The following is a 16,633-nucleotide window of genomic DNA, read 5'->3' on the forward strand; positions in this document are numbered from 1 at the left end:
TTACTGTGTATGGTCAGGCTCTAAACTCTAGGTGTAACATAGAGATGCGTTCTGCTCGGGGAGGGCTGAGAGTCCGCACCAAATACATTGATGCTTCTCCCCAAGTAGGGAATATTCTCTCTTTTACCCATTTGAGCTGTTATGCCTTGTAGTTCCTGAGTCCCTTGATGACAGAGCAGGGACCTTCCAGTTCATCCTCTTGGAGCAGAGGTTTCTAGCCAAACAAGAGTTTAACTTGGCATAGCTAATGTTGACTAACAGGAACATGATAATAGTGAGTAATATCCTGTGATGATCAGATCTTGCACTTGCTGCTGTCTTAGAAATGTCTCCCACATACAGAGAGAGAGAGAAAGGGCACGGGGGCCAACCAGTTACACTATTTTGCTCTGGCTTCAGAGACACCTAGTTTGAGAACCTCTCTCCAGACTTGTGCCAAAAGCTAACCACTGTAGCTCTAGCTATCAATGGACATGTGGCCATTTAAGTTACAGAAACTACTTAGCTGGCAGGATAATTAGTAGCTCATGGCTTATCCATTCACTGACCATGCTAGAAGAAGAGCACTGCACCAGTGGTAGTGTCTGGAAGCCTTCTGGCTGCAGAGGACAGTGAGGCAGAACCGGGGCGGGGAGAGTTCAGGCCACCCCTGCACTCCTCATAAGAATGCACATTAATCTAATCCTGTGCCTGGCAAGTCCCTGGCATTGAGAGAGTGAAATCACCCAGCTATTTATTGCTAGCTCCCCAAGGAGTGAAGGACACCAAATCAATTAAACTGGGACAAAACTTTTCATAGACATTCTTATTCTGGTATAAGAGCGGCCTTTCTCCCATTAGCTTAAACATGTTTGTAATCGCTTTTCAGTAAATTCAGAGAACCCAGCTTTTTATTGGCATAACAGCAGCCACGTAGCCTTTTGTATCAGATTAACTAAAGTAATGTTGAATCTCACTTTTAGCTAAAAACCGCACAGATTTCTGGGTAGACAAGCCCTTGAAGGGAAAACATATCTTCCCATCCTAGTCTGGGATCTCCCTTTTGGACCTTGGCATGGAAAAGGATTGAATTTGAAAGTGTTCCCACACCAGGATGAGCATGGGTGCAGCAACTGCTTCTCTTTTATCTCATCCCCAGACTGTCCAATTGCATCTTCTCCATCTGAATGTAACTGGCCTGACAACCATTCCTGGTGAATCTGCATTACATCAGCTGCTGTTTCAAACCAGTCAGGAGATAAACTCCTCAGCTATCAGATATATCCAGGGCATTAACAACACAACCTTTAATTAAAAGTCCAGTGTGTCACAGACTGTCACCATAGCGCTCACAAAATCAATGAAGCCACACTAAAACCTTTTGACCCTCTCAGTATGGGTTTGTAACATGAAAGGTTATATTTTCCGATGGCAATGACATTGGCTCTTAGAATGATTGAGCTATAAGCTGTATTGACTGATGCAGCCTACAGGAAGGGTAATGTGGCTTTTCATACAGAGCTGACAATCTTTACGAAGCTAGTGTCAGGTTCCTGTGACTGTACGATGCCTGTCCTGTGACATCTATGCTTCAGCAATATTTGTGGGTATGTACACACACACATGCATGATGCCTCTGTGTGCATATCTAAACACCATATATAGGGCCTGATTCTTTTCCCTCACTGTTGAAAAATCAGGAATAATTCCATTGAAGTCAGCGAAGTTACACTGGTGTAAAATGGGTGCTAAAGCTGGAGAGAACTCCAGAAACATGAGGAAGCTTTGAGAACATCTTCAAAGCTCATGCTAAGAGTTTAGGTCATCATGGTGTTGGAGAACCTAACGAACAAGAAGCGTGTGTCTGCTCACATGAGGGAAACCTTAGATTTACTCTCACATTATTTATATAGAGATCTTTGGGGGTATAAATATTCATAGGTTCAAAATAAAAAACAGGACTGATAATAAGGATGTGTGTTTGTCTTAGTCTTGGTAGAGGTCCTCTGCCATGCCCCTAACTCTTGAGCTGCCCTTGATCTAAATGGGCTGCAGCCTGGTTTTTTCCCTTGGACTTTCTGGGACAGGCTCTCTGACTGAAATGGGCCTCTTTGGCCCAACTGCTTTGGGTGCATTAGGACCAGCACTAACTCCTTGAAAATAAACACGACCTTCCCCTGAGCTCCACGCTTGTGGGTGTGCTGTGTAAGTATGGTTCAAGTCTTCAGAGTCCGGGAACACACGTTGGCAATATAACTCCCGTTGATTTTGCACAGGATTCTAAAACAAATTACTCTTTTGTGGCACAAAAAAAGCGCACACACAGACAAAAATAATTGACACATCCGTACACATTTCCCTGCTCTTCAAGCAGAGAGTCTTCTGGTAGGTTCAGATTCCCCCTCTCCAATACGCGGCCTCTTTCCAAAGTCTCCCAGTGTCACCTAACGTCCTTCTTCCACAGCTGATTCCACAATTAAGCAGTGCCCTCTGTCCCCCAGAAGCATGGCTGTGTCTTCCTGTCTCCTGCAGTAAAGCTTTCTGTGTGCATCTCTGGTTTTTAAAGACCAGCATCTAACACCTTGGTTTTTTTGTTCTTCACCCGAGGGTTTTACATGCGTTAGACCCTAGCCCCCTGCCTTCTTCCCCTGAGAACCTGGGGGAAAAAGTACTTCTGATTTTAGCTAGGCTGTTGTCCCAAGGTGTTTCCACCTGAATAAGCAATCACTGAGGTCTGACAGCTCACTGTTGTACCTGTTTTGAGGGATGTGCCAGAGCCCTGAGAGCAGATGGTCCATTTCACATTCACTGGAATTCCACAATTGAGAAATTCGGTAATGTTAATCAGCACTCATAAAATGTCTCAAGACAGATGCCCCAAATCATTGTAATCTTAAAATTAACAAAGGCTAAAGAAAACTCCCTCTCTGTTTAGTAACCCTATTTGAAGATATAAGCTTATGTGTGCAGCCATGGAGATCCATGATATAACTCTGGGGATCTCAGTGGAATAGAATTTGTCTCATGAAATGTGAGTGCCAGTGGGGTAATCAGTGCAAAGAGTTTATGATTTGCCAATAATATGTTCCCCATGTATGGGGATGCCTTGATATTTGCCATGAGCTATCATTGACCACGTTTCTAATTTCAACCTAGTATTGATCCCTTAATGCAGTATAATTTCCCTTCATACAGCATCTGTGATACAGAAATATCAGAGAACACTTACTAAGTGATTACAATCTGTGCATACAAACACAGGCAGGGTGTATTAGGTACAATTCACCTTGAAGGGCAAGGTGGAAACAAATAGGGCAATAAAAGAGACTGCAAAAGCCAATTACATATTATCTTCTTTCCTAAGTGGTGACCACTTAATTAGAAGACAAGGTATCAAAGATCAGAGAAGAGCCCCAGCACTGGGGGGATTGTAAAATGCTATTGAAAGAAGAGAAGTTACTCTTTTTTTTTCTGCCAGCATTTTTGAGCTCAAGCTGCTGAATGCTTTTGTGTTTAATTCCCAGGAGACAAGCGAGCAATAGATTTCCTTAGTCAATGCATGCACATTTTGCTGTTGTTTATTTTCAGGCTCCCAGGAGAATGTGCTTATCAAAAAGAGTGCAGCCTAGGCAACTACTGTAAATTGCCCAGAATATCACTTATGTGCTGCAGCCTGAAATCAGAGCTGAGTGACGGCAGGAAAGGGCAGCAACAACAACACAATCAGCTCCACGGAGGAGTGAAAGCTGCTTTCCCTTAACAGGGTTCTTAAGTGAGGCCCTTCTTAATTTAACTTGATCCCATTTGCAATGGGAAGAAATGCAGCGCAGAGAAGGGGGCCCGATGTTGCGAGGAGATGACAGCCAAGTGCATTTCATGTCATTGCACCCATTCCTGTAACTGATCTTGGCTGGCATCCAACTCCTTTCCCTTCAGTTTTTTAAATACAGGGTCAAGTTCTTTGTTGGTGTAGCTCAGCATGGCAGTGTTGACTTTAATTCAGTAATGATTTACACCAGATGAGGATCAGATCCATGGACCTCTTTTCTACTTACTGAACCAAATGCATTACTCTCTCATAGGTTTTTGCAGCGAAAGTGCTCAACTTTGTCCTACCAAACCTGTCCCTGGGATCCATAGATCCAAATGTGGTTTCCCGGAATAAGAAGGAGGTAAGACTGTTAATACCATTTTCATCTGATGAAGTGAACTTGGGGTTCACAAAAGCCTGTGCTCCATATATATGTATCTTAGTTAGTTAGTCTATAAAGATGCATACCATTTTCAATCATTGGAGTCTTGGTAGATAGCAAAGAAATGGCAGTACTAGAGGCTGATGTAGGTATATGACATATCATTGCAGCCTTGGGAGCTTTAAGTCCTTACACCAACAAGCAATTTTAGCCCAAAGTCAGGAACTGTTCAGTCACCAATTCAATGCAGTTGGCACCCAGGGTGTGCTTTAGGCCGGAGAGGTAGCAGTTGGCTGTGGGGTGCTCGTGCAGCAAGTATGGGAACCATCCTTCGCCACTGGCATGTAGCTCCAATGGCAGCAGCCCTGGAGGAAGCTGTGGTTTAGAGATGGCTCAGATACTTCAGGCTGTGTTGTTCAGCTCTGCTTATTGTACCGTTATGGCAACAGAAAGACTTGAGTCCCATCAACACAGAGAAAAACAAATGGCCTCTGCCCCAGAGACGTTATAGCCAGAGTAGCCACTGTCACCCATTACAGCCTCCATGATAGCTACCCAGAGCAGAGCAGCACTGGGGGAAAATATTTTGTCAGGATAAATGTGTCTCATGGGACTGAGCTGTTACGTGGAGAGGCAGCTTCTCTCCTCCCTCTTCCTTACAAACACTCCCAGTAGTAGCTGTTGTAGTCATTGGTAAAACCAGATGTCTTAGCAACTGCACAAAATAATGAGTAAAAACGCTCCCACACCTTTCAGGAGAAACAGCCACGTGTAGGCTTGGGTTTGTATTTTAGTGCTGAGGGGGAAAGAAAAGAGAAACCTCAATGAATGAAACAGCTCAGTGTGGAAAGGTTTTGTGAGCTGGGATCTGAGTTGGTTTGTAAGATCAACAGAAATGACAGAAAATGGTACCTGAGGGCTTCTCAGAAGCAGGAGTGTTTGGCAGGCAAAGCAAACACTTACTCCCTGCCCACCTGTGTGCCACTGAGGCATGTTGTCATTTTTCAAGCCTCTGACTGGCAGGATAAGTTGGATTTGTCTTTAAATAGATATGAGTCCATTCCCCATCTGTGGAAGTGTCTGTGCACCATCAGACTGTACATTTGCCACTTGCCACACACACTCGACTGAATAGAGAGGGAGCAGACAGGTTAGTCGAAATATAAGCCTGGTACAGGTAGGCTTTGTTTGCGGGTTTGGTTTGCTTTGAAAGTGGGGCTGTGCGAAATGGCACTGTTCCATTTCGCCTTGAGTTTCAATGGTTCGAGGCAACAGTGTTTCATCTCAAATTTCATTTCAAGTCGAAACAGCTGTTCCATTCCGTTCTGTTGAAACAGAAAGGCTGTTTTGACACTGTTTTGAATTTTGCTGGGGAGGGGAAGTCAGACTTCCCATCCCCAGCGCTACATCACGCGGGGGCGGGAGGCAGCCCAACTGGGCTGCTTTCCCCGTCCCCCACTAGATCAGTCCAGGGGTGGGAGGCAGCCCAGCTGGGCTGCTTCCTGGGGCCCTGTGCTACATCACTGGGCTGCCTCCCACCCCACCACGATGTAGCACAAGGCCCTGGGAAGCATCCCAGCTGAGCTGCCTCCCTCCTCCTGCCAGACCTTGTGCTGGGGATGGGAAGCCAGCCCAGCTGGACTGACTTCCCATCCCCATCCCCATCCTATGGTCGAAACATTTCGACCAGCCTCATTTTGTTTCGAGGCTATTTCGACTGCCTTTGTTTTGTTCCGATTTTGCTGTTTCGACCTCGAAATTGGAACGAAACAGCCGGCGTAATTTCACACAGCCCTAGAAATTAGGAAAGATGGTCATGAAGAATAACCACAAGAATTCCTGGGTTCTAGTCCTGGCTATGACAGAGACCCTCTGCTCAAGTCACATACTCTCTCTGTGCCTCAGTTTCCTTGTCTGAAAACAGGAATAATAATATACTGGGTTTAAAACCTAACTGTTTAAAAAAAAATCTTTGAATTCTTCAGCTGGAAAAGAGAAAAGTAGGTAGAGCAGTTGCTTGAATACTATGGCTCTGGACAGAGTCTATGAACCAACCCAGACAGCACTAGTTAAACGCCCACTTTGTAACCTGTATCTCCTCAAGTGTATTAGTGAGCTTTGGAATAACAAAGACCCACAAAACATATGCACACAAATAAGGTTGGCTCCATCTAAGTTATAGGAACAATGCTTAGCTGCATCTATCTGCTCTGTGGTGTTTCATCATGGAAAAGGTGTTACCAACTATTATTTGAGCAACAGCTTAGAGAAGAGTTGATAAAATCCTGTGAAAAAAGATCTGTGTTCCTGGGGTTTTGAGGAGGAGTGACATCAGGGGTCACTCCTCAAATGGAAAGTGCTAGTGACATGCTAAGTACTGTCATTGGGGTTGAGCTCTGACCTCAGGACGTCCCCATTATGGTGAGTTCAAACAGATGCCTACTGTCTTCCCTAATTTGGAGCACAATTTTATCCAGTCATTTCATTGGCAAGGGTGATGCTGAGCAGTGTTATAACAACTGAAGGATACAAGGGATATCCTCCCAAATTTCCTGTTTTCTTTGTGTTCATGCCAAGCTGCCCTCAAGATGTAGGTACTGAGAGGAACAGGGTAGACTGGAGATGATTTTCTGTTACAAACATGGATGGAAAGTAATATGGGGTGCTGATGAGAGGCAGTCCCATTTCTGGGACAAGCAAGGCTACTGGATCTCATTAATTTTTATTCAAGTCTTGCTACATCTGTCATTGAGATTGTAAATATTCTGGCTGTTTCAGTGAGCACTGGATCAGGCTGTAAGTGCTCAGTAGTATGTTTCATGCTGTGGAAGACACAGAGGGAAAATGCAACCCCGGCTTAGAACAGCTTATGGGTGATACCAGGAGACATGGTGGATAACTCTTATCTTAAAGAAAATTAAAAAACCCCTTCATTGGCTGTTGAGGTGGGTTCTACAGTTCCCGCACTAGGCCCAGGCAAGAAAAGATCACTGAACTGTCTCCAGTATAAAGATTTTGACCAGACCTAGTCTTCAGTTGCTGCCCACGGTCTCCATGTTGGCAAGAGAGCTGCCTCCAGCAGTACCCAAGCATAAGGGAACAACAAGGAAAGGAGGCGGAGAGAACCAGGATTTTGTAGAGGGCAGAGGACAAGCAAGAAGTGGGAAAAGGCACAAAGGGAACAACGAGTCAGATTTACTGGTAGAGCAAAGGTAGGTAAGAGGGCTGCAGTAAGAAACGAGCCCAGATACAGGACAATGGAAAGATGGATGGGAGCACCGATACAGGAGGGTGATTGCCCCAGACTGCCATTCACCTGAGGGCTGCTGAATGGCTGGAGACTTTATAGCCCTTATTATTAGTCACAGGACTCTCCCTAGGGTTCAACTCACAGGGCAGGACATTCCCCCATGGGGCACCCCACATACGCATCATGCCCTTTATGGCAGGGTGACTCCCCTCACTGGGCACATTTTCTGTGGGAAGGCAGCCCACCGCACAAGGCACAACCTCCCATGGGCACAACTTGAATGGCACAGCAACCCAGCACCTCAAAAAGTGCCTCCCCACACAACAAGCCCCACTCCATAAGGCATCCCCCAGTCACAGGGGACCTCATGTACAGGAGTTGCTGCAAGCTTTTGCTTCATCTCTACCAGGTCCCATCCACATCACCGGTGATGGAGAACCTTAAAAGTCAGCTGAACTTCTCTTCACCCTCCCTACAGCTAACCCTCAGCCCACCAGATGTTACAGATAGCAGGTCTTGGAGCTGCCTTCTCCTGTGCCATCACAACCTGCCTTGCTGCATAGTGGGGGTGCTGCTTCTTTTGAAGACTGGAGACAAATCCCCATCCTTCTTCCTCATCTCTTTATCCTCCTTTCACTAGGAGAAACCTGTGCTGTACACTCACTCCATGTACAAACCTAACGACTGGGATAATGATTGTCATCCATTAGTTGTTTTTATCCCTCTCACCATGTTGATCATTCTTGGGGTATTATTTTTTTCCATCCACACAAAAGATTGGTCTGCTGCTTAGTAGCTAAAAATTCCCTGTTGTTGAAAAAAGAAATAAAAAAAGAAGGAAGCCCATTAGGCCATCTCTTGGCATTTATGGCATTATATGGGGATGGAAGGGGGCCACCTCATATAAATTTCTCTATATTATTTTATTCCATGGGTAGGGAGCATCTGTCAATCTCGCCTCCCGACCTGCTTGATTCCCCACCCCCAGCTCCAGAGTCCTTCTTCTGTTGCCTTCAGTGAAATGAAGAAAAAAAAAAAAAAGAAAACCACCTCAAAGCTGTGTTGCCTTAGTGCAGCACTGCAACACAGCTCCAAAGAAATAACACAGATTAGGCTGAAGCCAGTTGCTAAGTAGCTGAAGGAACCCTATGCCTTTTGTTTAAATTGCAAACAAAAAGTTCAACGGTTTGGGTAAAAATATATTGGGCGGTCTGCTAGAGAGAGGGGCGACAAAGTTAGATGTGCTTGGTGTTGCAGAAGTCAAAGTGTACCTTTTCCAGGAGCACAATCCCAAGACAGCTCTTTCTAAATTCAGGCAGCTTCACGGGTTACAGACAGCTTTCAGAAAAGGGAAGAGGTTTCAGACAAGTGGGATGGGGCTGTGCAAGATTCATGGTCCACTGACATGGCTCTCTGCCTGGTGTGAGGTGCAGGTGAGACCTGAGGTGCTTGCAGCAGTGATGCTGCACCCCTCGGGGCTGTCCGGGACAGTGGGTTTAGGTGCTGAATAGTCACACTGGCAGAGTATTACATGAGGGAGCAGAGTGCTCAGAAGTGTCATCTGTTGCTTCCAGGAGTCAAGGATGCTCAGCGCATCCCAGGATTGGGCTGTGATTGTATAGTCTCAACCAGGATTTCACCACCAATGGATTCTTAGACATGTTCCAGACCCTTGTGTCTGTACAGACATGTGAGCTCATGCGTGTTGGCACAGATGTGCTGGGGCTTCCCATGCTTGACCTATTGGGATGAGAGTGTATTAGACTCCTCATCAATAATTACCCCTTACTTTGGAGGTTTTTTTACTGTGCCCTTAATTTTAATTTCTAATAAAGGGAAATATAAACCCACACATTCAAAGAGGGGGTCTCAAAGCAGCAGCATGTTCAAAGAGGGGGTCCCAAAACACCATTAAAGTCTCATGGAAGCTGCTACTGGTATTTAATATTCCTAATTTTCAAGGGTCACCTCTTATATGGGATAGAGGGAACTCTACCTCTGGAGCTTGCTCCTCACAGTGGTCAACCAGAGCGCAAGCTTGGTGAGCATCAGAGCTCAGAGTACCAGTTCTCTCTCCGACTAAGTCTCTGGTTGCTGCCTGAGCCGTTGGAACTGCAGTGGCAGAAGGTTCTTCATTTGGAGACAATTTTTGTTTCCTGTTCCTCCCTCTAACATCTCCTTGGTAGATGGATGTTAGCCTATGAGTCTGAGCTTAGTCAGGGAATACATACATAGTAGGTTATTGACTCCTGATGGCAAATTCTTTTCTGCCCTGGGGAAAACAGAGCATGCGACCAGGAGGCAACCAGCCAGTTCGAGCTTCCTGTTTCTCTGTATATGCCCTGGAAAAGACTAGAGCACCTTAGGGGCCCTCACTGACCTCCGTCAGCTGGTAGTGATCTTCATTTGACCATCATCCACCACCAGCAGGGTCTGCTATAGTGACTTCTATCCTGCCCATCTCTTTCCCCCAGCGCATACACTGGGCTTGGGGCTATGTCCATAGGAAACTTCCCCTGTGGGAAGGGAATCCACAGCAGGGGACTTGCAGGTGGAAGCAGAGAATCCATCACGTGCCAGTTCTAATCCTTGGATTCAGTTGCTGTGACAGATGCAATCACAAGGGCTTTGAGATCTAACAGTGGTCTTGTCTGAACTAGCCTGAGAGGAAATGGGTAGAGTTTAAAAGCACTCATCCAGTAGCACCACCGTCTTTGTTACCTGTAGATTTTTAGAAGGATACATCAGCCCCCAGTCAATGCAGTTTGCTTCACGGTCTAATGCTTGTCAACTTTAACGAGCGAGTCTGTTCCAAAGCTCCCAGCTAAGTGAGAGCTAATGGGGGACTGCCTCGCAGGCAGTCTCACAATCCCTCATTCCCACACAAAGTAGGGGCTCCAGCATCCTGCCAGGGGGACTCACTTTTGAAGAGTCTCTGTTGCCTGTGAGGATAAAGCCAAGGCTTCATTCTGCTAACCTAAAAATAATTTTGTTATCTGAAAGCCCGATGAGAATTTAGAGGAATCGGCTGCTGTGCCAGGGACCAACATGTAATCAGAGCTAACTGGCAAATATTGAGATGGTAACGCATGCGTAGGCCGCAGAAGCTCGTTTCTCCGAATACAGTGTACAAATATTTACTGTAGCTTTGCATGACGCGGTAACAAGCCATTCCTAGCAACCTAGGATTGCTGGCTCTCCACTCTTAGCCAGCCTGCAAGACAAGGATATGAATTTGCAAGTGAAATATTGATATACATATTTGCCTCTTAACACCTTATGCCATTGTTTAAATTCATATAAATATTGCCCAACACTGGGGTCTCCATACTAACTGGCCAAGAGGCCAAGACCACACCTAGCTGGTAGGGGTGCACCAATAAAGATTTTTTTGGCTGATACCGACGGCCAATTATTAACCAGCCATATCAGCTGATACTGATCCACTGATTGATAGGCAGCCAGGCATTAAGTCTGGGGGGGCGGGATGGGCAGATCCAGGCCCCCATGGTAAGGGACAGAGCGGGGCTGGAGCAGGAGCAGGCACTGCCCAGCCAGGGCAGGGTGCGGGACAGAGCTGCAGGTGTCTCAGGGGGGCAGCTTCTATCACTGTGCACACCCCAGGGAAGGGGTGGGGGGCATGTGCCCCCTGGATCTGTGTGTGGGGCAAGGGCAGGCTGTGCATTTGGGGCTAGGGGCTGTGCTGACTGTTTCTCGGTGGGGGGGCTGGGCCGGGGCTGTGCTTGGGGCAGGCACCAGTGGCACTGGGAGCAGGGGCTACGGGGTGGGCTACAGCCACCCCAAACTTCACTGTAGCCACCCTGTAGCCCCAACCCACTGCTCACCCCGTCCCCACCCACCCCAAGCGCAGCCCCAGCCCAGACCCACCCACCAGGAAGAGGCTGGCACAGCCCCAGCTCCAAGCATGCAGCAGGCAGCCTGCCCTCACCCTATGCACAAATCTGGGGGGGCACATGCCCCCTATGTCCCTTCAGGGTGCACACAGCAGTGGGAGCTGCCCCGGATGAGCCACCCACGGCTCCATCCTGCACCCTGCCCCACTCCTACTGGGTAATGCCTGCCCCAGCCCCACTCCCTTGCTCACCATGGGGGCCTCAGTCTGCACCCCCGCAACACACACACTGCTTCCCCCACACAGAGTTACTGGCGGATGCTGATCTCCAAGCTGCTGGACTGCATTCCTGGCTGCATGCATGCTGCAGCTGTGGACATGCACACAGCATTTATCAGTGACATTATCGGCCACATCAGCCAAAAAAAGCCAACTGCCGATAATGTCAATTTTCCTTTTATCGGTGCCAATACAATATGGACCAATGTATTGGTGCACCTCTACTAGCTTGCATAAAGTATGGAGATTGACGCCACCTTCATACAGAGGGGTTGCCATTGGAGACTTCAGAGCCCATCATGCAGCACTCCATCTTGAGCAGGATGGCTTCCACCGGACTGAGGAGAGCAAGGTCAGCTAGGAGCTGTTGTCTTTGCAGGCACTGTCTCCATGTGTGCATGTTTAGCACCAGTATAGAGTTTCTAATCTTCGTAATACTTTATAAACAGGAGTTACTTAGCCCTCCTGCAGGATGGGGAAGTACGTTTACCTCCACCTTGCAAACATGGAAATTGAGGCACAGAGAGGTGTAGTCACTTATGCAAAGCCTCTCAAAGACTGTGCACCAGAGCAGAATGGGGACCTAGGGGTTGGTGGTATCATAGAGGTATAATATCTCTGCATTAGCACAGGTGGGATGGACTGTCTGCAGGAAGGGCAGCACAAATGAATGCAGAAGGAAGCTGCCATGAGAATAGTCAATAGCTGATACTGGTCACTTGCTTGCAGAAGTATATTTGGTTTCTGAACATTTCCACTGGCACAAGGAATGAATCTAAAGTCTGCAGTTGCATGAAATCCTGGGGGCAATGGCTGTTCCAGCAGAGGCCTTAACCTCAGGGGAAATAGCACAATTGGCCCTCAGAGAATGGAAAACTGCTAAAATGCTCAAAGAAGGGAAGAAGAGATTCAACACACACAACCTGCCTCAGTTTTTTCAAGTGGAGCATTGTTGATCTTAAATGATTTCTTCCCAACAGGTTGAATCTTACACATCTGATCCCCTGGTCCACCATGGAGGAATGAAAGTCTCCTTTGTCATCCAGCTGATGAATGCCATTGCCAGAATAGAACGGGCCCTCCCCAAATTGACCCTGCCAATCTTGGTGCTGCATGGCTCACCCGACAAGCTCTGTGACATCAAAGGATCCTATCTGCTGATGGACACAGTGCTGAGCCAGGACAAAACACTCAAGGTCAGCTTGTGTTTTTCTCTGGGAAGGGAGTTGTATTGCTAGTGTTGGCCTCTGCTTTAGTCACTATGGTCTAAGGCAGGGGTCAGTAACCCCTGGTATGCGTGCCAAGCATGGCACGCAAGGCCATTTTGCTTGGCACACCATTGCGAGCTCAGGATCTAAGTAGATGCTGCCAGCCATGGAGCCCAGGCTGCTCCCAGCAGGTGGCTGGGAGGCTGCAAGCCCTGCTGCAAGCAGACCGGGCTCCACGGGCCAGCTGCAGCCGGGAGGCTGCAAACAGCTGCTCCCAGCTCCAGCACATCGGCACACCAGCACCTTCTAAGGTAGATATTGTGGGTTTTTTGCACTCTGGCCAAAAAACATTGCCTACTCCTGGTCTAGGGCTTTGATGGAGCTCCATTCAGCCCAGAAGTTAGCACTGAGAGAGGGAGCATGGAAGTCACCTATTCCTCAACCTGGGATGTGCTGGGTACTCTCAACTCCTCTGGTACTTGGCATATTCTAGGATGGACTGTTATCCAGGTAACCAGTGACCCTGAAAATGTGTAAACAATGCAGGCTGCTTTAGTGCCAACCCCACCTCACGCCCCATTGCATAAAGGTACAAAGAGGCCTTTCCAGAGCACAATAGAACAAAAGCCATTTCACATCTGCTCATTTGGCGAGAGCACACAGCTGATTAAGCAATTGTTAGCACATGAATGAGCCTGAAAAGGAGATGGGGAGACCAAGCAAAAAGCTTTTGTCCTCAGAAAAATAACTGGCTACACCGGGCATCAAAGGAATAAAATCACACCTGGGATGGTGGGAACATCCCCCATTGTGGCAAAGCTCCATGGGCATGATTAATACTTCTTGCCTCTGCTTGGGTTGCCTCACTAGATTTTGGCTGCTTGGGATGTCAAAGCAGTGATGGAGCTGTGCAAACATTTGCAGCCACTGCTCAAATGATGAAAGCAGCCCTCAGAAAAGATGCATGAGCTTCTTCACATGTTGGAGATACACTGCATGGGAATGAAAAGAAGGAGAATGCAGGGCTCACTAGGGGGGAAGGATGTAGACAGTTGCAGTTCCCTGGCTAAAGGACAGGAGGCAACAGGATGTTCTGTGTGGTTAGGATGAGGTGCTGGGGACTCAGTCACTGTGATGATGATGATTCAGTGGCATTAACACCACTCCATTTGCAGCAAAAGGAATGGAGCAGCAAAGGGCAGAGATGGAAGTGGTGGGGGCAGGCAGCTGGAAGAGCAGATGTCAGGGGTGGGAATAAGGAGGGATTAAACAGTGGGGGACTGTTGACTGCCATTGGGGATAGAGGGGAGGGGAGGAAGAAATAGAAAGTGCACAGGATAGGCAGATAGCAGCCTGAGGGAGAGTGTGAGAATAAATGAGGGACATGGAGGAAAGAGGGAGCAACCAACGATGAGTAGGTAAGCTAGGGCCAGGTGTAGCAACAGATGGGCAGAAAAGAGTATAGAGGAACATGGGAAAAGACAGTGAGGTGGGGAGCACATGGGAGCCAGGATGGAGGGAGACACAAACATACTGGATGTGCTGAGGGTGATGGAATGGGCACTGTGGGATGGAGGAACAGGCAGTAGTAAGAGTAGCGGAGATGGGAGGCAGGTCTTTGTGCTCTGAGCATGGAAAGCAGGATAGGAAGTGGGCTTACTTCATTATTTTCAGACCAAAAGAAGTCCAGTTCCTTTTATCCCATGCATAGAATTCAACTGACTTAATGCCAGAATGAGAGTTTGAATGCATTTGGCCAGATATTGCCAAGCAGTCAGATACTAGCTCACCTATAAATAATGAACAAAAGCCTTCCAAGGGAGCCTTTCCATGACGGAGAACTTGACTTAAAGGCACAGCAGCAGCATCACCAGCGTGCTTCACTCTGAATAGGTTCCCCACTGCTAAAATTAGTAGAACTGAAAGGTTAAAAAAGATTTCACTCTATTTTTAACCTGTATTTATTTTTTCTACATCCTGACACAACCCTGTTTTCATTTCAGTCTTTCTCCCACACTGGCCCCAGTTCTCCCAAACAGCCCCTAATTTTGAAGGTCTGCCTGGGGACACCTGGAATCCGGTTTCTTTCAAAGGTGCTGAGCCCTCCCAACTGCTGTTGCTGTCAGTGAGGGCTCCACGGGCTCAGCATCTCTGAAGACCTCTTAGATCAGAAACCCACACTCAGATGCCCTTCTCAGCCTTTCTGCAGCTCGCGTGAATTTTTCACGCTGCAACAGGGAAAAGTATTAAAGAAACATAAGAATTAGAACACCACACACATGAATGGAGATTAGGAGGCACTTTACAACACTCAGTGCAGTTCAACCTGAGGCCATCCCTTGCTGTATTTAAGAAACACAGAGATACGGACAACTTGTGACAAGGGCACATTGGGACTGTGGATGATGGCCAATGAGGCCTCAGGACTGTGTTATTCTGGATGTGTATGGTTTTAATATCTGTTCTTTCCCCAACTATAGGTGTATGATGAGGCCTATCATGCTCTCCACAAAGAGCTGCCCGAGGTCAGCACTGCTGTCTTTAAAGAAATACTGACGTGGATCGGTCAGAAGGTCGCAGCTGCCGAAGAATCCAGCCACACTTAAGAGTAACCATCTTGATACCTGCTAAGTGGTCGCGGGGATCTTCTGGGGATGGAAGCTTTTCTTTAAAAAAAAAGTCTCTTTTGGAGAAGATGTAGATCGGAGGGACTCCTGGAATGTTTTTCTCTGAACAGTGCAGGAGGGACACTTCCGTCATTTAGAGAGGCGACTGCCCTAAAAGAGCAAGGGAGGCTGTAGCAGTGGGAGCCCCCATTATAAACTTTCCAGGCTGGGCATTACACTAAAGAAGCCTTCCCCCATTCCCTTCCCCCACAATCAATCTATTGCCCCTCTTCTTTGTTCACCCTGGGATCCCTGATGTACCAAGGGTGTATTTATACTGCAATAATCTTTGGAACGTCACTAGTTCAGCATCTTCCATTTTGTACAGTTTCTATGCCAGCCATGGACAGTTGCTTCCCTGTCCCTTCAGTCCTAGCATACGCTGTATAAAAAGTCCTTGTCCTTGAGAGGCGAAGACTTGTGAGTTAGCAAGGAGCATATGGGAGGTGGCAGGTGCTGAGGCCGAGTGGAGTCCTTCGGCCCTTGAAGGTGAAAGGCTTCTTTCAAGGTCTGACTGATTTAAACATTGCCTCTATTCACACATAATAGGGAGTACATAGTGACCCCCCACCCTTCAAGTTTGCACTTTGGAAAAGCATGTTTAATAGGTCTTTAATTCCCAGCACGGTGGCAGCACTGTAGGAGGGAGAGGACTAATGCTAGATAAGATGCTTAAAAAACTACAAAGCACATTCAAAATCAGACTACTTCCAACTACTTCTCCCCTCTGCAAGATGAACTTCTCTGTAAATAGTCTTAGGGGTTACTTTTTTAATTAATTACTTGTGCTACTGATACGTAAGAGGTAAAGTCAAAGATTTATTTAAGAGAAACTATTGATATAATATATATTCTGTGTGTATAGGCAGCTTGGGGCTGCAGAGAAGGAAAGGAGCAGAGGTTAAAGAAGGAGGGAGGATCTGTTCCCACCCTGTTCTGTTTCCACCATGGCCAGAAGAGTGTTGACCCACCAAGGTCCACTCCTCTCACCATGGTTTTACAGGAAGGATCTGGTCTCTTCCCTCCTCAGTTGGAGAATGGCTTGAAAAATGCTAGAGACTCAAGCTCAAAGCATCTGGTGGGAGGGGAATGAGCAGCATGCATCCTTGCAGTCCACCGCTGGATAGCCAGACGTGTGTTGCAATACTAGGACTACCCATACCGCCATGCCCAGGCCAGATCGGCACTGCTGCACCCATACCAGG

The 16,633-nt window shown here is 47.2% G+C and overlaps 1 protein-coding gene across 5 annotated transcripts in view; it reads left to right on the forward strand.

Annotated features, from left to right (window-relative positions):
• The window catches only part of MGLL (monoglyceride lipase), an 82,176-nt gene extending 65,555 nt beyond the window's left edge, over positions 1 to 16,621 (forward strand). For 4 of the 5 annotated variants that reach the window (XM_014516966.2, XM_025196825.1, XM_006017773.3 and 1 more), the window contains 3 exons: positions 4,062 to 4,151; positions 12,535 to 12,750; positions 15,243 to 16,621. In XM_014516966.2, coding sequence (XP_014372452.2) covers positions 4,062 to 4,151; positions 12,535 to 12,750; positions 15,243 to 15,368 — 432 coding nt within the window. In that variant the 3' untranslated portion in view covers positions 15,369 to 16,621. Of the gene's footprint in view, positions 1 to 4,061; positions 4,152 to 7,831; positions 8,458 to 12,534; positions 12,751 to 15,242 lie in introns of those variants that run through there. The other variant, XM_025196824.1, reaches the window with a different exon arrangement.
• The last annotated feature ends 12 nt before the right edge of the window (positions 16,622 to 16,633 follow it).

The sequence above is a fragment of the Alligator sinensis genome, unplaced genomic scaffold, assembly GCF_000455745.1.
Source record: "Alligator sinensis unplaced genomic scaffold, ASM45574v1 scaffold839_1, whole genome shotgun sequence".
Taxonomy (NCBI): domain Eukaryota; kingdom Metazoa; phylum Chordata; order Crocodylia; family Alligatoridae; genus Alligator; species Alligator sinensis.